The sequence below is a fragment of the Osmerus eperlanus genome, chromosome 19 (genome assembly GCF_963692335.1).
Source record: "Osmerus eperlanus chromosome 19, fOsmEpe2.1, whole genome shotgun sequence".
Classification (NCBI taxonomy): domain Eukaryota; kingdom Metazoa; phylum Chordata; class Actinopteri; order Osmeriformes; family Osmeridae; genus Osmerus; species Osmerus eperlanus.
In genome coordinates, this window is record NC_085036.1 from 10828665 (window position 1) to 10845404 (window position 16740).

Genomic DNA, 16740 nt, shown 5'->3' on the forward strand with positions numbered 1-16740 from the left:
GGACTTGATGTCTGTGTGTGTGCTGTGTGTGGGAGCAAGTTGAGAGAGTTGTTGGGTAGATTCATTGGGAGCTTTAAATTGATGGATGATTGATGATGGTCATTGATGGATTGAGCGTTGCATTATAGGAGTTGTGGTTCAGTGCGTGTGGCTCGCCAGTGTAGCATCTAGGGCAAATAGATGTTGCCGTGGTGACCTGAGTGCTGTAATTGTGCACCTGTGCAGGTGGGACAGGATTAGAACCATGAGCAGATGGGCTGAAAACCACCCTTCAGAGTGTGTCCAGGACACACACACACCTCAACACAAACCCAAGGACCCACACACACATGTACACACACAAACATACCAGAATGCTTACACACATGCACATATGCACCCCAGAACACCCCCACACACACGCACTTACAGTATGCACACAGAGACACAAACACACGTTCTCTGCTTAGAGTGACACCATCACGGGCATACTTTCCACTGTGTAGCTGGTCAGAGCATCCACACATAGATCTGATCTGAGCTTGTACCATTCCTACATTTCTACATTCCTCCTAATCCTGTGCATTCCCTGTTCGTCACAGGAGAGGGTGGTGTAGGAACTGAGGCACAGGGTAGTCTCTGACCTTCCTCTCTTCTCGTTCTTTCCCAGAGGTACCGAGACATCTGTACTTTTGTTGGTTTATCTTCTCTGTCTGCCGAGGAGCACAGGGAACTCAAGGGATCTATCTGCCCAGGACCTTGGATCTCTCAAGGGATCTGTCTAGAAGGATAGAGAACACCAGAGCCCTGTCACAAGTACCACCTGTCTCTCTCTCTCTCTCTCTCTCTCTCTCTCTCTCTCTCTCTCTCTCTCTCTCTCTCTCTCTCTCTCTCTCTCTCTCTCTCTCTCTCTCTCTCTCTCTCTCTCTCTCTCTCTCTCTCTCTCTCTCTCTTCTCTCTCTCTCTCTCTGTTTCCACAAGCGTCTGAAGTGAGTATTGATGTTCTGTCAGGGCGTGAGGTCGCTGAGTGAGCCCATCAGTCACCCCGGGAATAGACTGGGGGGACAGGAAGTTAGAGGCATTGACAGGAAGGTGAGAGGGTCTGAGCAGAAGATACAAGACTTTAGTCATGCTTTTTCTCAGTGGGCCGGGTGCCTGACAGAGTAGGGCGGCCAGGGAAACAGCCGAGGGAACAGCCGAGGGAACAGGGGAACAGGAGAGAATAATTAATGGACCAAGACCGAGTGGTACAGAGAGAGAGAAAGAAACAGAGGATAGGAGAGAAAAGGATTGGCAGGGAGAAAAGAGGGGTGTTACAAATCGGTTTATTGCTGATCTTGACACTGCCAACTGTCCTGCAGGACCCAGCCGTGGATTCACTACACGTACGCACACACAAACCCAAACACACACCCGCACACGCAGACACAAATTTTGATATCCCCAGTGTGTGTAATTCAATGGTGTGTGCTGTGTGCGTTTAGGGGGAAAATGCCGTTTCACCATGTACGGGCAGGGCTGCTCTACACAGGGAACTATCTGAGTCGCTCCTTATCCGAGACCAGCGAGGCTTTCCAGCTCACCAGCATCTCCACAGAAGAGCTCGGAGGTGGGTGTGCGTGTGCCTGCATGGAGATTTGTTTGCTGTGTGTGTGTGTGTGCAGTGTCTGTTAGCACACTATTGAATTTGGCAGTCAGGAGCTGTTATGAAGTCCTTTGTCCTCCAAATCTCTTAATTCCACGTCCCCAATGGACACTCATTGATCAGTTCGATAAAGAAACCACAAAACTTGCATCGCATAGCATCGCTGGCTCGATACGTCTGACTTTGATTGACTTTAGCTGCCAAAAGCAAACTTGCTTGTACCCTGCAAGCTGGTAGGCCCCAGAAACTCATTGGGATAGTCAAGGGCAAAGAGAAGGGTAAAGTAGGCAGGAAGTAATTATAGCTGGTCCAACCCCAGATGATCGAATGGCTTATCTTGAGCTGTCAATAACAGTTCCAGGCCAATGAGACTCTTTGAAATAAAGAATAAAGCAATCCTATTGGATGTCAATGAATAAGCGCTCCTGATAATCCCTCCCATGGAGGGAGTCTGCAGGCTTTGGGGTAAAACTGTGGTGTGTGTCGGCATCAATCATGACACATTTCCTGGTGAAGGATGAGAACATACTCCTCTGGGTAAGATTGAAGTTTACATCGCAGTATTGGCAACACAAATACACACAAACACACACACACGTACGCATCACACAATACAGTAATACGGCTGGGGGGCAAATCTTTCACAGGCTTTTCCACTGTGGTGCAGCATACAAATAAATCTCACTTTGTTCCGGGAGAGAAAGGCGTGCTCGTCGCTCACTCAGTCTCTCTCCTCTGATTCCTGCTCTGTTTGCCGAGGGAGCCGGAGACGCTTTGGTCTTGTTATCTGCTGGAGGGGGACTTTTACAGGCTCAGATGGATGTTGTGACTGAGCTCCCCATCATCAGGCGCTGACAGAGCGCAGACAGGCTGATTACATAGTCGTAGAGGGGGGGGGAGTTGCGTGTCACTCACAGAATGTTAAACACTCCAAATTGTACTGAGCTGGGTTGTCTCCCACCACATTTGAACCCGGGAAACTAATTGATAAAGCAGGGGAGACCGAAGGGAGCGAGAGAAAGAGGGGGATCGAGAGAGCGCTCGAGTAACGTGGAGAGGGGGCATAGAGAGGGATGCATTCGAGAATCAGGAGCAACTTGGTGTAATTGAATATGAATCGTTACTTTGTTCTGTTCCGTCAAAGGGCTGTCTTAGTTACCTAGATGTGCCCACCTTCGCTATCAGCTGCATGAGCCTGGTCCGTGGTGTCAGTGTCACATACGCCCAACCAGCTGCATGATAGAAATGACAGCCGGTCCCACGGCAGACAATCAATAGAGGTCCGACACTGGAACTGCTGCATGGGAAACGATTGAACACAGAGGCAGGGAGAAGAGAAAAACGTTGTCGATGGCGAGGAGTTTGAGTGCACAGTGCGTGAGTAACAGGATTAAGTGTGACACTCAGAGACGTCGGAGGGAAGCTGATGACTAAAAGAAGCTCATTCCCACTGTTAGATGAAAGTGTCTGGGTGAAGGCTACGGGAAATGGGAGCCTCACTGGCGTTCTCCTGCTAACGTAGCGAAGTGCCCGCCCTGCTTTGCATGATTGACAGCTAATTAGAGGAATGGCCAGGGTACTTTGTAGGGAAGGCTGGGCCTGCCTTCTGAGGTTTCAGTTGAGCAGGCATTCAGGGTTCCTCGGCTAATAATTACAGGGGAACGGGAAGTCTTTTATCTACTGGAGATATGTCAGGAAGGCTGTAGGTGTGGAATCTAAGCCTTCTATCTGCAAGGGTTCTGACAGGCCTCCTGGGCTTTGTTAAATACAGGAAGTGACTTCAGGGACTGATTACAGAGAGATAGAGATGTAGATAGCGAGGGAATGAGAGAACAGAAAGGAAGTAAAATAGAGCATTGTCTCCTTCCTGGGAATTGAACATAAAGGGGTCGGTGCAGGAAAAGACTGAGAGACTTCCTGTCAGAGAGAGGGAGCTTATGGTTGGATCACGTCTCTCTCGTGAAGTTTTGAATGGTTGGATTGCTGGCTTGTTCGTTTGTTCTTCCTGCATACGGTAATTAGGAGAGACACAAAGAAAGATATGTACGGGAGTCACACACAGTCTGTGTGTCTGAATGTGTGTGCTCTCAACACAGCACACGCTTATGTAATGTATACTGGTACTGTGGGTGTGTGTGTGTGCGTGTGGGTGTGTGTGTGTGTGTGTGTGTGTGTGTGTGTGTGTGTGTGTGTGTGTGTGTGTGTGTGTGTGTGTGTGTGGGTGTGGGTGTGGGTGTGTGTGTGTGTGTCTGCAGAGATCAGGGAGGCGTTCCGGGTGTTGGACCGCGATGGTAATGGCTTCATCTCTAAGCAGGAGCTGGGCATGGCCATGCGCTCTCTGGGGTACATGCCCAGCGAGGTGGAACTGGCCATCATCATGCAAAGACTGGACATGGACGGTGAGGCAAACTCCACACACACACAAGCATACTCACACACACAGACACGCACAGACACACACGCGCGTATACACAATCACACACACTGAAAGGAAAGATTGCCTCCTTTGTCTTTGTTTATGTAGTCATTCTCCATTCTTAGCAAACACATAAGCTATTTACATGGGGCTCATTTGTTTTTGCAAGGACCCGGTCTCTCACTCACACATATGCACACTTACATACACAAACAAGCATCTCTGTATGAGATGATCAGTACTGATAATGTGCGTAGAACAGCCATTGCACAGAACCGAAATACTGTTGTAAAATGTTCACAACCACACAGGAAACACAAACCTGTTTGTCGGCGCACCAGTATGTCGGTCTGTCAATCTTTTTATCCATGTGAGCCCCCCTTATCTTTTTGTCTGTGTGCCTATAGGGGATGGCCAGGTGGACTTTGAGGAGTTCATGACGATACTAGGACCCAAATTACTGTCCTCTGAGACCAGAGAGGGATTTCTGGGCAACACCATCGACAACATCTTCTGGCAGGTGAGAGCCAGGACGCTGACCTCCTATGCACTTCTTCTTCTTTGGTTGTTGTCTCTCCTCTCTGTTTCCTCTTCGTACATCTCCATTTATCTCCTTCTTCATCTTCCCTTTTCTGCTACCCCCTCTTCCTGCTCTCCTCAGGATGTCTTCTGAGTGTATTCGGCATTCAGGTCACGTTGAGAAGCTCACTCAAAGCCTGTTTTCTTCACATATTGGCACAAACACACACACACACATGTACACTCACCCACACAAACAAACAAACACACACACAAGCACTCACAGACCCCCTACCTACAGCCTACATCCAGAAACATATTTTGGGGGGGGGGCCCAGGGCTTTAATAGAGTGTCATGCTGAGGATTGAGTGTGTGTGTGGGTCTGCGTGTGTGTGTGTGCGTGTCTGCGCATGCCTGCTCTTGGGACATTTGTAACAGCTTCAAAAGACCTCTCCTTCACAGAATAAATATATTCCAGGGAAGTGCATCTGTTTGGGGTTGAACGAGTGCTTTGGAGTAAGCCTCTGTTCACTTCCATATGGCTGGTGTGCACTAGCCTAGCTTGTGTTGATGGATGAAGTCCATTTTTTACTATTTGTTGGAGTAATGTAGTTGGCAGTACCTCGAAACAAAACTAGGACAAATCAGTCCTAAAAGTCCCAAATCCAACAAAGTCCTAAATCAGTGGACTCTGGAAATCCTGTCAGGACAGATTGTTGTTCCAGTGGTAGTTCTCCTGTCAGAGCTAGTCAGCGTTCATTTATTTTTTAATAAACTAACAATGGTAGAAGATTGTGAATCACTGGAATGAAGGTTAGACTGTTTGGAAGAGAGGAAATGGAAGACAGCGAGAGAGTGAGAGAGAAGAGAAAGACAGAGACAACAAGAAAACAGAAGTAGTTGAAGAGGGAGAAAGAAAGGGAATACGATTTTATGATTCATCAAGGTCGCAGACAGTCTGTGTCTAGGTGAAGATTTAGACGTTCACCTTAACAGACATAATGACTCATAAACACACCAAGAGCAAAAGGAGAAGGAGAAATAGAGAGACAGAGGGAGAGAGCAAAACTGAGAAAGCGAGAGAGAGAAAGAGAGAGAGAGAGAGAGAGAGAGAGAGAGAGAGAGAGAGAGAGAGAGAGAGAGAGAGAGAGAGAGAGAGAGAGAGAGAGAGGGAAAGGGAAGGCGAGAGGTAAATAGAGAGGGAGGAAGAGAATTATACCTTGCTGTGGTGGGGGGTAATGACTCATATAGGCACTGAACTGCGATAACATTATGAGACCAGCTGAGCAGCTCACTGATTGGCATCAGTAGGAGTTATGGAGACATGAAGACGTGTCTGTGTGTGTGTGTGTGTGTTTCTGTGTTTGTGAGATTGTGTGATTGTACCTTGTTCCATCTAGGAAAGTTTTGACTGCGGTCCTCGGCCCAAGCTCCATGTTCCTTGGATGCCTTGACAGATGATGCCTTGACAGATTCAATGGAACCCCAGGGTCGTTCTGCAGTATCTGCTTTTTAATTCCCAGACTGACAGATATTACCCAAGGTTGCCAGATTTCTGCTGAGAGTTAGTAAATATGAAGGGGGAGGGGAAGAAACCCTCTTCCCTTTCCAGCAAAAGGGCTCCAGCATCTGTGTGTGTCTGTGTGTGTGTGTCCATGTGTGTGTGTGTGTGTGTGTGTGTGTGTGTGTGTGTGTGTGTGTGTGTGTGTGTGTATGTGTGTGCATGCTTGTGTGTGTGATTGAATGCGTTAGTGCTTTTAGCATCATAACTACATAATCAGCTCATTTAACTTTGGTCTTTCAAATAAAAAAACTTAGAAGTACAACCTGCATACATTTTCAACTCAAACTGACATTGCATACAACCATTGCTGCAGAAGATGTGTTCTGTAAGCATTCTGTAAACGTTTTGAAGTGTTAACACAGCAGTCAGCAATGAGATACCGTCCTGACTCCTAAGAGGACAGAGAGGAGATGTTTGGAAGGACATTGAGTCAAGCGCCTATGTGTGTCTGATTGATGTGTCTGGACGCCTTTAATGTGCCACTGCCGTCGTCACACACACACACACATGCAAACATACGCACACACACACAGTACACGGTCAACCAAAGGCAACAGTCTCTGACAGATGTAATCTCCACATGCCCTGTCTATCACTCCCTCATGCGGTGTGTGTGTGTGTGCGAGATCCCAACCCCATATTTACATTTCCAGGTGTATCCTAGAGGATACTGGGATGTGGTTGGGCATAGTACTCTCCAGGCCAGACAGACAAAAGCATCGCAGACAGTCTCATTGTCCTTCCATGTCATGTTGTTTATCCTCAGACAGAGGCGAAGGCATTGTAGCTTTATTCCCCCTACTCAGACATCAGAGAACAGAGCCCTGGAAACAATGAACAGACAACCGCTCAGTCTCGCTGCCCTTAGCTGTCACTCACACAGGCCGTCCGGAGAAACCGCACACAATCTCAGGCATGCGGCAGACCATTCTTCCGGGGATGAATGCAGTCGTTATGTTGCTGTCTGAGTCTGTGGACATAGGCTCTCTCCACACTCATCGCTCCCACCTTCACCTGAGCACTGGTTATCCTTGACCTGGGGACTGTTTGCACACCATGATCTGATCTGGGTCTTTGATATCACAGAGGCATCCACAAGAGGTTCATCTGCTTTGGCTTGCCTTATGTTGCTTGCTTTCCTCCAGGTACACTCTAGCACTTTCGAGGATCATGTTCTTTCATTGAAATTTGTTTAACTACATGCTCTTCTGGTTCTACCCATTGGCACTTATTTGCTTTTAAGAAAGTATGCTTCGTGTTTTGGTTACCCGCAATGTTTTTGGGGCTCTCGTTGTTTATGATCATTGACCTATGCCCTTTTTGTCAAGCTCTCTTTTGTTAGTTGCTTTGGATAAAAGCGTCTGCTAAATGATTAAATGTAAATGTAACCTTCCTCCTGGTTCTATGTGTGTGTGTGTGTGTGTGTATGTGTGTGTGTGTGTGTGTGTGTGTGTGTGTACTCATTCTCCCACTAAGTGTGATGTCTTTTCTTCTTGTATTAATCTTGTGGTGTGTGTGTCCGTGTGTCTGTGTGTGTATGTTGTTTTGGTAATTGAGGTGTAAATCACCTGGAAAGGTGACAAGCTCAGTAAGATTGGAATCAATAGAGCTTTCCCGCCTTTCAATGCACACATCACGCACTACCTTTCAATCAGTTATAATGAGACAGGCTTTAAAGCTCTTAAAAGTTTGTGCGTGCATATGCGTGCATGTGTGTGTGTGTGTGTGTGTGTGTGAGCATGTGTTAGGTAGATCAACCTCATACAACATTGTGGGAAGAGTAGGCATTGGAGATACAATATTGAATGTGGTGGGAACATTGTATTGATTGCTGGTCCATGTGGATAATGGGATATCAGGAAGGATATTGGATAAGGCTGATTAGAATGTCATTCCTACTTTTTATTGGTGTCACTTTAATGTTCCCAAACCCTATCACAGCTCACACTCAATGGGCCAACACTGCCTACAATAGAACAGCCTCGAAGTCTCCCACCACCACATCATCCATCAACTGATCTGATCTTACCTTGGCCTTCTAGAGGGAGAGAGAGCCAGCAGAGGTGGCTCTCCGTACGTGTGTGTGTGTGTGTGTGTGTGTGTGTGTGTGTGTGTGCGTGCGTGTTTTTGTGAGAGTGACACACAAAGAGAAGTAAGCGAATTTGTCTGAAGGTCAGGAAAAAAAAAAAAAATCTTTCCATTGCCACTTCCCTCCTGTGGGAACATACTCCCTGTCACTGTATCTCCAGTAGCCACAGTGAGGGTTGTGAGTGACACGTACAGAAGCCCACTTTCCTTTCCCACACCTGCAAAGTGCCCAGATCCCCCCATGTCGCCTCAGTTCCAAAACCGTTAATACCCTTTCAACGATTCTTGACACAATAGCTCCAGTCCGTGTTGGTTTTTGGCTTAATCATTTGAGAGACCGATGCTATCACCAGCTGTGCATACGTGGATTGCTAGCCTCTCAGTTCAATCAAATCAACCTTTCTCTTTCACCGACACAACCTTGTGTCTCTTTCCTCCATCTCTGTCTTCCCCTCCCTTTCTCCCTCCTCCTCTCCTTTAGACCGTCTGCCACTTTCTCTTTCTGCCGTCACATTTCTTCCTTCTTTTGAAGTATCGATTCCACTCAACCGTTTTGCTCTTTCACTCCCCCTACCTCCCCCCTTTGGGGGTCAAAGGGAGTGGTCACACCGTGTTTAAGGATAAACAGTCAGTCCATTTCAGGCAGAAAAGAGGACAGTGTCCTGGAAGGACATGGGTTTTAGGATGGGCAGGACTGGAATAAAATCCAAAGCTCCCAAAAGTGAAACCGATGAAAATGCCAGAGACTCACACTCTATTGATCGGATAAGACCCATTCTCCTCAAGGCCTCATAAATCAATTCTTCACTCACACGCACACATACAGAATCCCCCCCCCCCCCAAAAAAAAAAATCGAATCTGTATCTGCAAGGAAACTAATGATTTCAATACCTTCTTTTTGATAATCTGTCTGCACACTTCTGTAAACACAGTTCTGCGAGATGCTGGAACTGAGGTGTGTGTTTATGATCATGCCCTTGCAGTTTGACATGCAGCAGCTGTCTCTAGATGAGCTGAAGCAAGTTCTGTTCCACGCCTTCAGAGACCACCTGACAATGAAGGACATTGAGAACATCATCATCACAGAGGAAGAGAGCCTCAACGAAAACCAGAACTGCCCTGAGTACGAAGGAGGTGAGTGGTGGGGAGATAGAAACGAAGATAAAGGAGGTCGGGATGGAAATCTGGGGGAAGGGGGAGGAGGGGGGTGAGTCAGGGAAATAGGATAGACGGACAGAGAGATGGGCAGAGTGAGGTAAATGGTCAATGAAAAAATTGAAAATAATCAGTGTGCCACTTACCGCACCGATTTATATTTCAGTGATGAGATTGAAAGTAATGAATTACGGCTCCTAAAGGAGATAAGCAATGACTGGAAACGTAGAGGGGAAGGAGGAGTGTAAAAGACAACAGTGATGTTTAGGACGTTAATACAATAGAACAGCTGCACGCCTGACCACCCGCTCTCTCCCCTCTGACCTGCACCTTAACCCCTCCTCTCTTACATCTGTTCCTCTCCTCCTTAATCCTTCACTCCTGCCTGCTCTCACCTGTCCCTTGGATCCTTGGTCTGTCAGACCCAATCACAGTGACATGACATAGCTTGCTGATGTTGCTTTGTGATTGTAACCAACTTAGACAAGGGAGGCTGAGAGGGAAGGTTTCAGTGTTGTTGCTCCAACTGCCAAAGCCATGGCAACTAGACTCCTCCAAATTCCATCCTCTATCCTCCCTCATCCCTTCTCCCTCATCCCTTCTCCTTCCTCTCTCGTCCTTCCCCTCTCCTCCCCCCTCCTCCATCTTCCCTCCCCTCATTTATCTGGTGTCTGGGGGAAACCACTGCGGGGCCCTCCTAACCCCTACTAGCCCCCATTTCTTTGTTGTCTGTGGTGAAGTCTCAGGGGGGAAGTACAATTCTCATCCTTTAGTTTTCTGTCCTCCTCTTCTCTTTCCTCTCCAGTCCATCCTAAGAAGAAGAACCGACAGACGTGCGTGAGGAAGAGTCTGATCTGCGCCTTTGCCATGGCTTTCATCATCAGTGTCATGCTCATCGCAGCAATCAGATGCTGCGGAACGGCATGGAGTAACTAACCACACTGTGAGCCTGGACTGTGGGGGGGGGGGGGGGGGGGGGGGGGCAGCTATGATCTCACATGCTGTCTCAGCAGACAACAGGAGCATACCAGCCTCCCAAACACACCTGTGATCTACGATCACTTTTTTACGATTATTTGTTTGAATTCCTATTAGTAACAGACAATGCAATGGATGTAAGGAAAGCAAACATGCAGAGAATCCGTTATTTTAGTAACTGTCAAAAAACAAAGACACTGGTTATTTTAATAAACTGGATCTGATGGATCTGTATATTTTTTTTCATAATCATGTAGGGATGAAAAGATTCCCTCGAGTACTGAATTCAATACCACGGCCACCAACCCATTTTTCTAATCGACACCTTCGTTTTGAACATGCCCTGAACTCTGAACCTTTAAGTTGAAACTTAAGGACTGTTGCTACTAACTGAGTGAGGGCACTGTAGGGCGTCTTTGGTACTTAAATCTCTATATTTGTTGTTCTGTCATGTACAGTATTTAAAATGGCCTCATCCCTTGTTTGACACACCACGGGCCAATTCATAGCCCCACCTCCAACCCCCCACCCCCCTTAAAATAAAATAAAAAATAAAATTTCCAGCCAACATGTTACTTAGAGCATTGGTGCTCCAGTATAGACACATTTCACTCTCTTTGTACATGTCTATATGTAATATTTGTGCTACTACAGTCTGTGATAATGTCCAAACACGTTTACACAGACACTCTGTATGCACAGTGTGTGCTATATACGGTTACTCTTGTCTCATGTCGTCAGTAGGGCAGTGTTGTCTGCATGTGTGTGCTATGTGAGCTCAGGCAAAGTATAGAAGCAGTTGAAATTGAGTGGAAGACACACCAAACATATCTGGCTATAGTTGAGGTGTGTTGTTGTTTTGGACATGTAAGGGACTGGGTAAGGTAGGGTCTCAGTTAGAAATGCTGTGTTGAGACACAGGCTTGTATCCTTTACGTACAGATCTTTCTTCTTCTAACATTTCTGTTCAGTTCAAAGGTAGAACTACTCACAAAAGTAGGTCTATCTATTTACAGAGTTGACACTGCCACTTACAACAATAGTGTGAACAATAGTGTGATCATATATTCATCTTACCAAAAACACATTTACAATGTTGCATATTTACATAGTTGGGGTGAGGGTAGCTATGTCAGGGATATTTGTGAATGTTGGGCAACATAGATTTATTTTGTTGGACTAGGCCATCTAGTGGCTCAAGTGAGAACTCCACCCAGTATAATCTTTGACATAAATTGATATTTCAGTAAGAAGTCATAATGTTCTTTTACCAGTTCAGTTACTTGATATTCACTCATCTTACTAAAGCTCATAGACATGGCTGGATGTAAGCAACCTCACAGACCTTCTTGTCTCTTACAAGCATCTATCCAGATGACTCAGATCAGTGGGCGGGGTGAACCAACACCACAGACAGATGGAGGCCAAATCAAATGTTACAACAGTCACACAGTCAGTATGCATATTCTACTACTGCGTTTCAAGACTGTGAAAGACGGGGGAAATCAATTCAACCTTTCCCAGTGGCACGGCCTTGATTTTAAATGTATGTATGTATGACAGGCTGTCACATTTGACTTTCAGATTTATACTGAAATAACTACTCATGCCAGTATATACCAGCTATTAATCAAATCAGACTACAGAAAGGAATATGTTCCATAAATATGCAAATACAAGGTCACATCATCTCAGTGTCGTGTACGTCCACACTGATGACTGTAGGATTCACTGTAAAAGGTGGATATCCACATAAGTTGTAAGGTTGTGTTCCTGTCACAGTAGATATCGATGTATTCACTGCCTCATATTCTATAAGCTGAAGTAGTGAATGTACACATACTCTAGTATTCTGTCGTTTTATGTCAAAGCACCCAGTTGTTTTAAAAATTCTCTATACGTTTACAATATATTTATATTTGATTGCACTTTTGTCTATTAGCCGGGTCCTATGACACCAGCATATATTCAAAGTATGTAATCTAGATAGTCTTAATATTTGTGTCATATTTTTTAAACCTTGGGGATGTAAAGAGAGGTTTCAAAATATTTATATCTCCAAGTTTACACCATTATACAATTTCCCTGCAAGAACAAAGTAAATCTCCCCTTAACTGACATAAACATGTTGAAACATGTTTATTACATGATTGTATAAAGAGAAATCTAAACACAGATATATATAACCTTGGCATGCTGCTTAGACAGAGAGAAGGAATGCAAACAGCAATATTGTTTATTTAAATGGATGTTAAATAATGCAAATAATGACATGTAATCTAATCGGTATGAAAAATAATCAAACCTGTGTTTATGCAATAAAACTTGTTTTGATATAAACTTTAAGTCATTACGTATTTGTGTGTATCTGGCTGTCTATTGTTGTAGTGTTAAGATCATGCTCACACCAGCCTGTTAGAATATTGCCTGGCTGTGGGAATATTATTAGACGTCTGACAGCTGTGAGCTATAGTCAACAACAGCACCATACAAAAGCTTTATTGAACCAACCAAGCCATCTGAACAGGTTCAGACATGTCATGCATTGCCACCAGTCCTGTTTTAAGAGGTAGCTTAAGAAGTAGACGTATTTATAGATAATTGTCTCAAAGTAAGCATTAAGGTTATAGGCCTACGAAATAACCACAGACTAACTGTTGTTTGATAATTATTATAATCTTTGTTTTACTTAAATAAATGAGTACCGTAAATGTACTGTAACTAAAGCTGGGAACATTTATTATGTATTGAACCATCATCTTATGTTATATATTACAGTATGACAAGATTATCCCCACTGAGTCAGCCTTCTACTTCCAGGACAGCCCCCGAGGTTAATGAATTATTCAAGCCTGTCAGTCTCTCTCCCCGTCAAGGTGCACAAGCGAATCCTCACCTCGGTAGGTGAGGTCATGGAGAGGAGCTTAGACATTGAAGTACCAGTGTCTACTTTTGTGCAATGCACATTGTCTTCATGTCTCCTCCCTCCTCAGCCAGGACTCTGAACACCACAGACATGGCCGATGTGACTGGACTGGCCCTTAAGGTGAATGACACACGTTGACATATTTTCAGTGCTTCATTTAAATCCACGAATGTGGAGTCCTGGTGGCTTCTGGGACCTGTGACCCTGTTAAGCCAGGTGCATATGGGTGGGGCACTGCACCTGTTATGCCAATCTGTGAGTAGAGGACTCCACTGGAGCGGTGAGGCCACTCGGTATTAACATCTGTCATTCTGTCTTAACATCTGTCACACTTGGTTACATTATTCAAAATGGTTTATTCCTCAAACATATGGACGGTGCAAAGGGAATGTGACAACATAAGAAAGGATAAAAAAAATATATAACTATGCCGGCCATATGCTATATATACTGATTAACAGTGACAGAAGTAGAGCCCAACCGATATATCGGCGGGCTGATATTATCGGCCGATATTGGGCATGTTCCAAACTATGGGTATCGGCATTTATAATGTCCGATAAATATATATATATATTTATATATATATATATTTTTTTTATTATTATTATTATTATTTATTTTTTTCATTGTGTTTTTGTTCAAAGGACTTTAAGTTTCATATCTTAAGTTTGTATTTTTATACATTTTATTTATCAGAAACTGCATTAACATATTATTTTAGTGAGGAACTAATAACAGGAGTCAGATGGCTGAGCAGTTAGGGAATCGGGCTATTAATCAGAAGGTTGCTGGTTTGATTCCCGGCCATGTCAAATGACATTGTGTCCTTGGGAAGGCACTTAACCCTACTTGCCTTGGGGAATGTCCCTGTACTTAGTCGCTCTGGATAAGAACTTCTGCTAAAAGTGACTAAATGTAAACTACAAATAACTACTGTTAGGCAAATCAGTTTGTTTTGTTACGCGTTTCTGGATTTTTAAAATATTTTTTTATATCAGCCGATATCGGAATATCGTATTTTTAAATCACCAAATATTTGTATCAGTATCGGCCTTAAAAATCCTTTATCGGTCGGGCTCTAGACAGAAGACAAGCTTGATAATTGCCTCATATGAATGACATATGCCAGTAGTAAAAATATCATTTTTTTATCAGGGCACAAGGACAGAAAATGCTAGGATGCGCAAAACATATTTATTCTGAGGTATCAGTTACATTTTATACAAAGTGAAAACAGCATTGTTCCAAAACTTAAAACACTGCCCTCCCACCTGGGGCAAGAGACACCTACAGCCGCAGAGGAAGAGATTGCCATGACATAAGTCTGTCTGCGGTAATGAGGTGTCCATGTTAGCTGCCTGACAGCTGTGGCAGTGTGACAGATAATACTGCGATGTACACAGAAAACAGGCAGGCTTTTTGTCTCAGCTTATTCAATGTACAGAATGTCCTGTGTGTGTAATACTGAATCTGAATGTAATTATTACAGTTGATCAGTTTCTATGATCAAGTGCCCCTCAATTATTAAAACCATTGCTTGTTTATAATGCAAACCGCATGTCCTTACAATATAATAAAGGCACCAGTGTAACAATGCTGTTTTGCTACTAGTCTATTTGTCAGGATTACATGGGAACAGAGTTGGTACTCATTTCCCAAAACTAATAAGAGTCACAATCACAAAATCACACATACTGTCACAGTCCAATATATAAACTATCTCTACAATATGTCTGTTGTGGTGATATGAACATTCATATGGAGATAAGTTCAATACATTCCATTCTACTCTTCCCTTCTAAGACACTATAACTCAGTCATATGTACTGTAACAAACACTGTACAAATATCAGAACATAAGACATGGTAATATAGCACCCGTGACATCATATGTACTGTGTTTATAGGCTTGAATGGCCAGATCGGGTCATTTCCTGTTTCTTCGTCAGTCAGAGGGGGGTACAGGGCGATCTGTCGCCCTGAGGTTGGGTTATGATTCAGTCTTTAGTGTATCAATCCTGTGTGTACCCAGGTATGGGTCTCGAGACAAATTATAACCATACCTCGATACACTTTGGCACTTGTGCGCAAATGTGTCCTCAAAAAAGAAAAAGGGAGGATGATGGAGAAGGAAAGGAAACAGAGCCAAAACAAAAGCAGGACAGAGAAAAGATGGATTTAAGCAGTTGAGAGAAAGAGAAAGAAAGAATACCGGAAGACAAGAGGCAGCATTAACTGGGTAGCGGAGGGGGGGGTGGGGGAGGGGGTCAGGTTCAGAACTCTGTGTGTTGAGGATGGCTGTAGTCTCTGCTACCTAGCGGGCTCTCGCTAGGCTTCATGTAGATTCCTTCCATGGCCTTCCACAGGCTGTGCTGGCTGGAGCCTGCCATGGCGTGTACCTCCCTCTGTCCGTGGATGGGTCGCCCATACTGCTCCCCTGTCACTGACAGCAGAGCCTCGGTAGCGGTGTGGAGGAAGCGGACGGCCTCTTCACGCTGCCACACGGAGCCCCCGCATTGGACCGTCCACTCGTCAAGGTTGTCCCCCTCCCCGTCCTCACCAAACGCACTCACCTCCTTGAAGGAGAGAAAATAATAATGAGAGAGGGGGTGTGAATGAGAGAGTGCACGTTGTTGAGTTTGTGAAGTATGTGCTGTCAGCTGTGTTCATCTATTTATGCTACTGAAGCATAAAGCCGACCTGATTGGAGGAAAGTGGGGAGGTAAAGTAGTGGCTGTGAAGGTTCCTCCCTGTGTTGACATGTGTCAGGCGGATGGTCTGGCCACACTTGACAGGGGTCCCACGGTGGCACATGGCGCCAATAGTGCCACGCAAGCTCCAGTAACTATTACTATCCTCTACGGTGGTGACTCCTGTCACCGACTGCTGTCCACTACCTGACACAAAGAGGTTAGTTAGAGCACACACACAAAGGATACTAACATACACACACACACACACACACATAATAATAATAATAGTCCAAACACATCAAACGGGATCCGAGCTAAAATCAGGACTGACTCACCAGAACCGTAGCGCACGTCATGCGAGTGAAGTCTCACATTATGCTTTACATTCAATAGTTTCACGACTGAACCGCACGTCACAAAACTAAGTTCAGTACCAAATGAAAGCCCACATACACAATACAACAGTATAGAGATAAAAATAAAATGTGAGGGACCAGTACAGTTATCCATTACAGCTGAACGCTGCTGCTACACTGCTCACCGCAAATGTAATGAGTTTAGGCTACGTCACTGATGTGGCTACAGTATAAAATCAGATCAAGAATGGCGACAGCGCCACGAGCTGTGTGGAGTTATCATTTTAGATTAAACTGAGCGCTTATCACAATTTAATACACTTCGCCGTGGCTGTGTTCATTCCATGAGATTCCAGTGTGTTATAATAATTATTTAATCTCTAAAATAACTCTTTAGGTGTAAGTGAAACACTATT

At 44.8% G+C, this 16740-nt stretch overlaps 2 protein-coding genes across 3 annotated transcripts in view; one reads left to right on the forward strand and one right to left on the reverse strand.

Annotated features, from left to right (window-relative positions):
• The window catches only part of caln2 (calneuron 2), a 14229-nt gene extending 1569 nt beyond the window's left edge, over positions 1-12660 (forward strand). The window contains 6 exon segments of the mRNA XM_062486168.1: positions 1464-1588; positions 3880-4023; positions 4448-4560; positions 9197-9347; positions 10174-10266; positions 10269-12660. Coding sequence (XP_062342152.1) covers positions 1464-1588; positions 3880-4023; positions 4448-4560; positions 9197-9347; positions 10174-10266; positions 10269-10300 — 658 coding nt within the window. The 3' untranslated portion in view covers positions 10301-12660.
• A 1790-nt stretch (positions 12661-14450) lies between these two features.
• On the reverse strand, positions 14451-16543 carry sdf2 (stromal cell-derived factor 2). 2 transcript variants are annotated; one of them, XM_062486363.1, is made up of 3 exons: positions 16304-16543; positions 15976-16172; positions 14451-15851 (listed from the first exon to the last, which is right to left on the reverse strand). In XM_062486363.1, exons 1-3 carry the CDS (start codon positions 16476-16478, stop codon positions 15549-15551), a joined length of 675 nt encoding a protein of 224 aa, XP_062342347.1. In that variant the 5' UTR covers positions 16479-16543; the 3' UTR covers positions 14451-15548. The 2 variants fall into 2 exon arrangements, with proteins under 2 accessions (XP_062342347.1, XP_062342348.1); XM_062486364.1 differs by having other exon boundaries at positions 15976-16168; positions 16304-16440.
• Positions 16544-16740: the final 197 nt, after the last annotated feature.

Excerpts from the sequence above, each read along its gene's own strand:
- sdf2 (XM_062486363.1), bottom strand. The coding sequence starts at position 16,478 with ATGGATAACTGTACTGGTCCCTCACATTTTATTTTTATCTCTATACTG. Across the intron at positions 16,173-16,303 it reads TGACGTGCGCTACGGTTCTG|GTAGTGGACAGCAGTCGGTG; the intron begins GTGAGTCAGTCC and ends TCTTTGTGTCAG. Across the intron at positions 15,852-15,975 it reads CCCCACTTTCCTCCAATCAG|GAGGTGAGTGCGTTTGGTGA; the intron begins GTCGGCTTTATG and ends CTCTCCTTCAAG.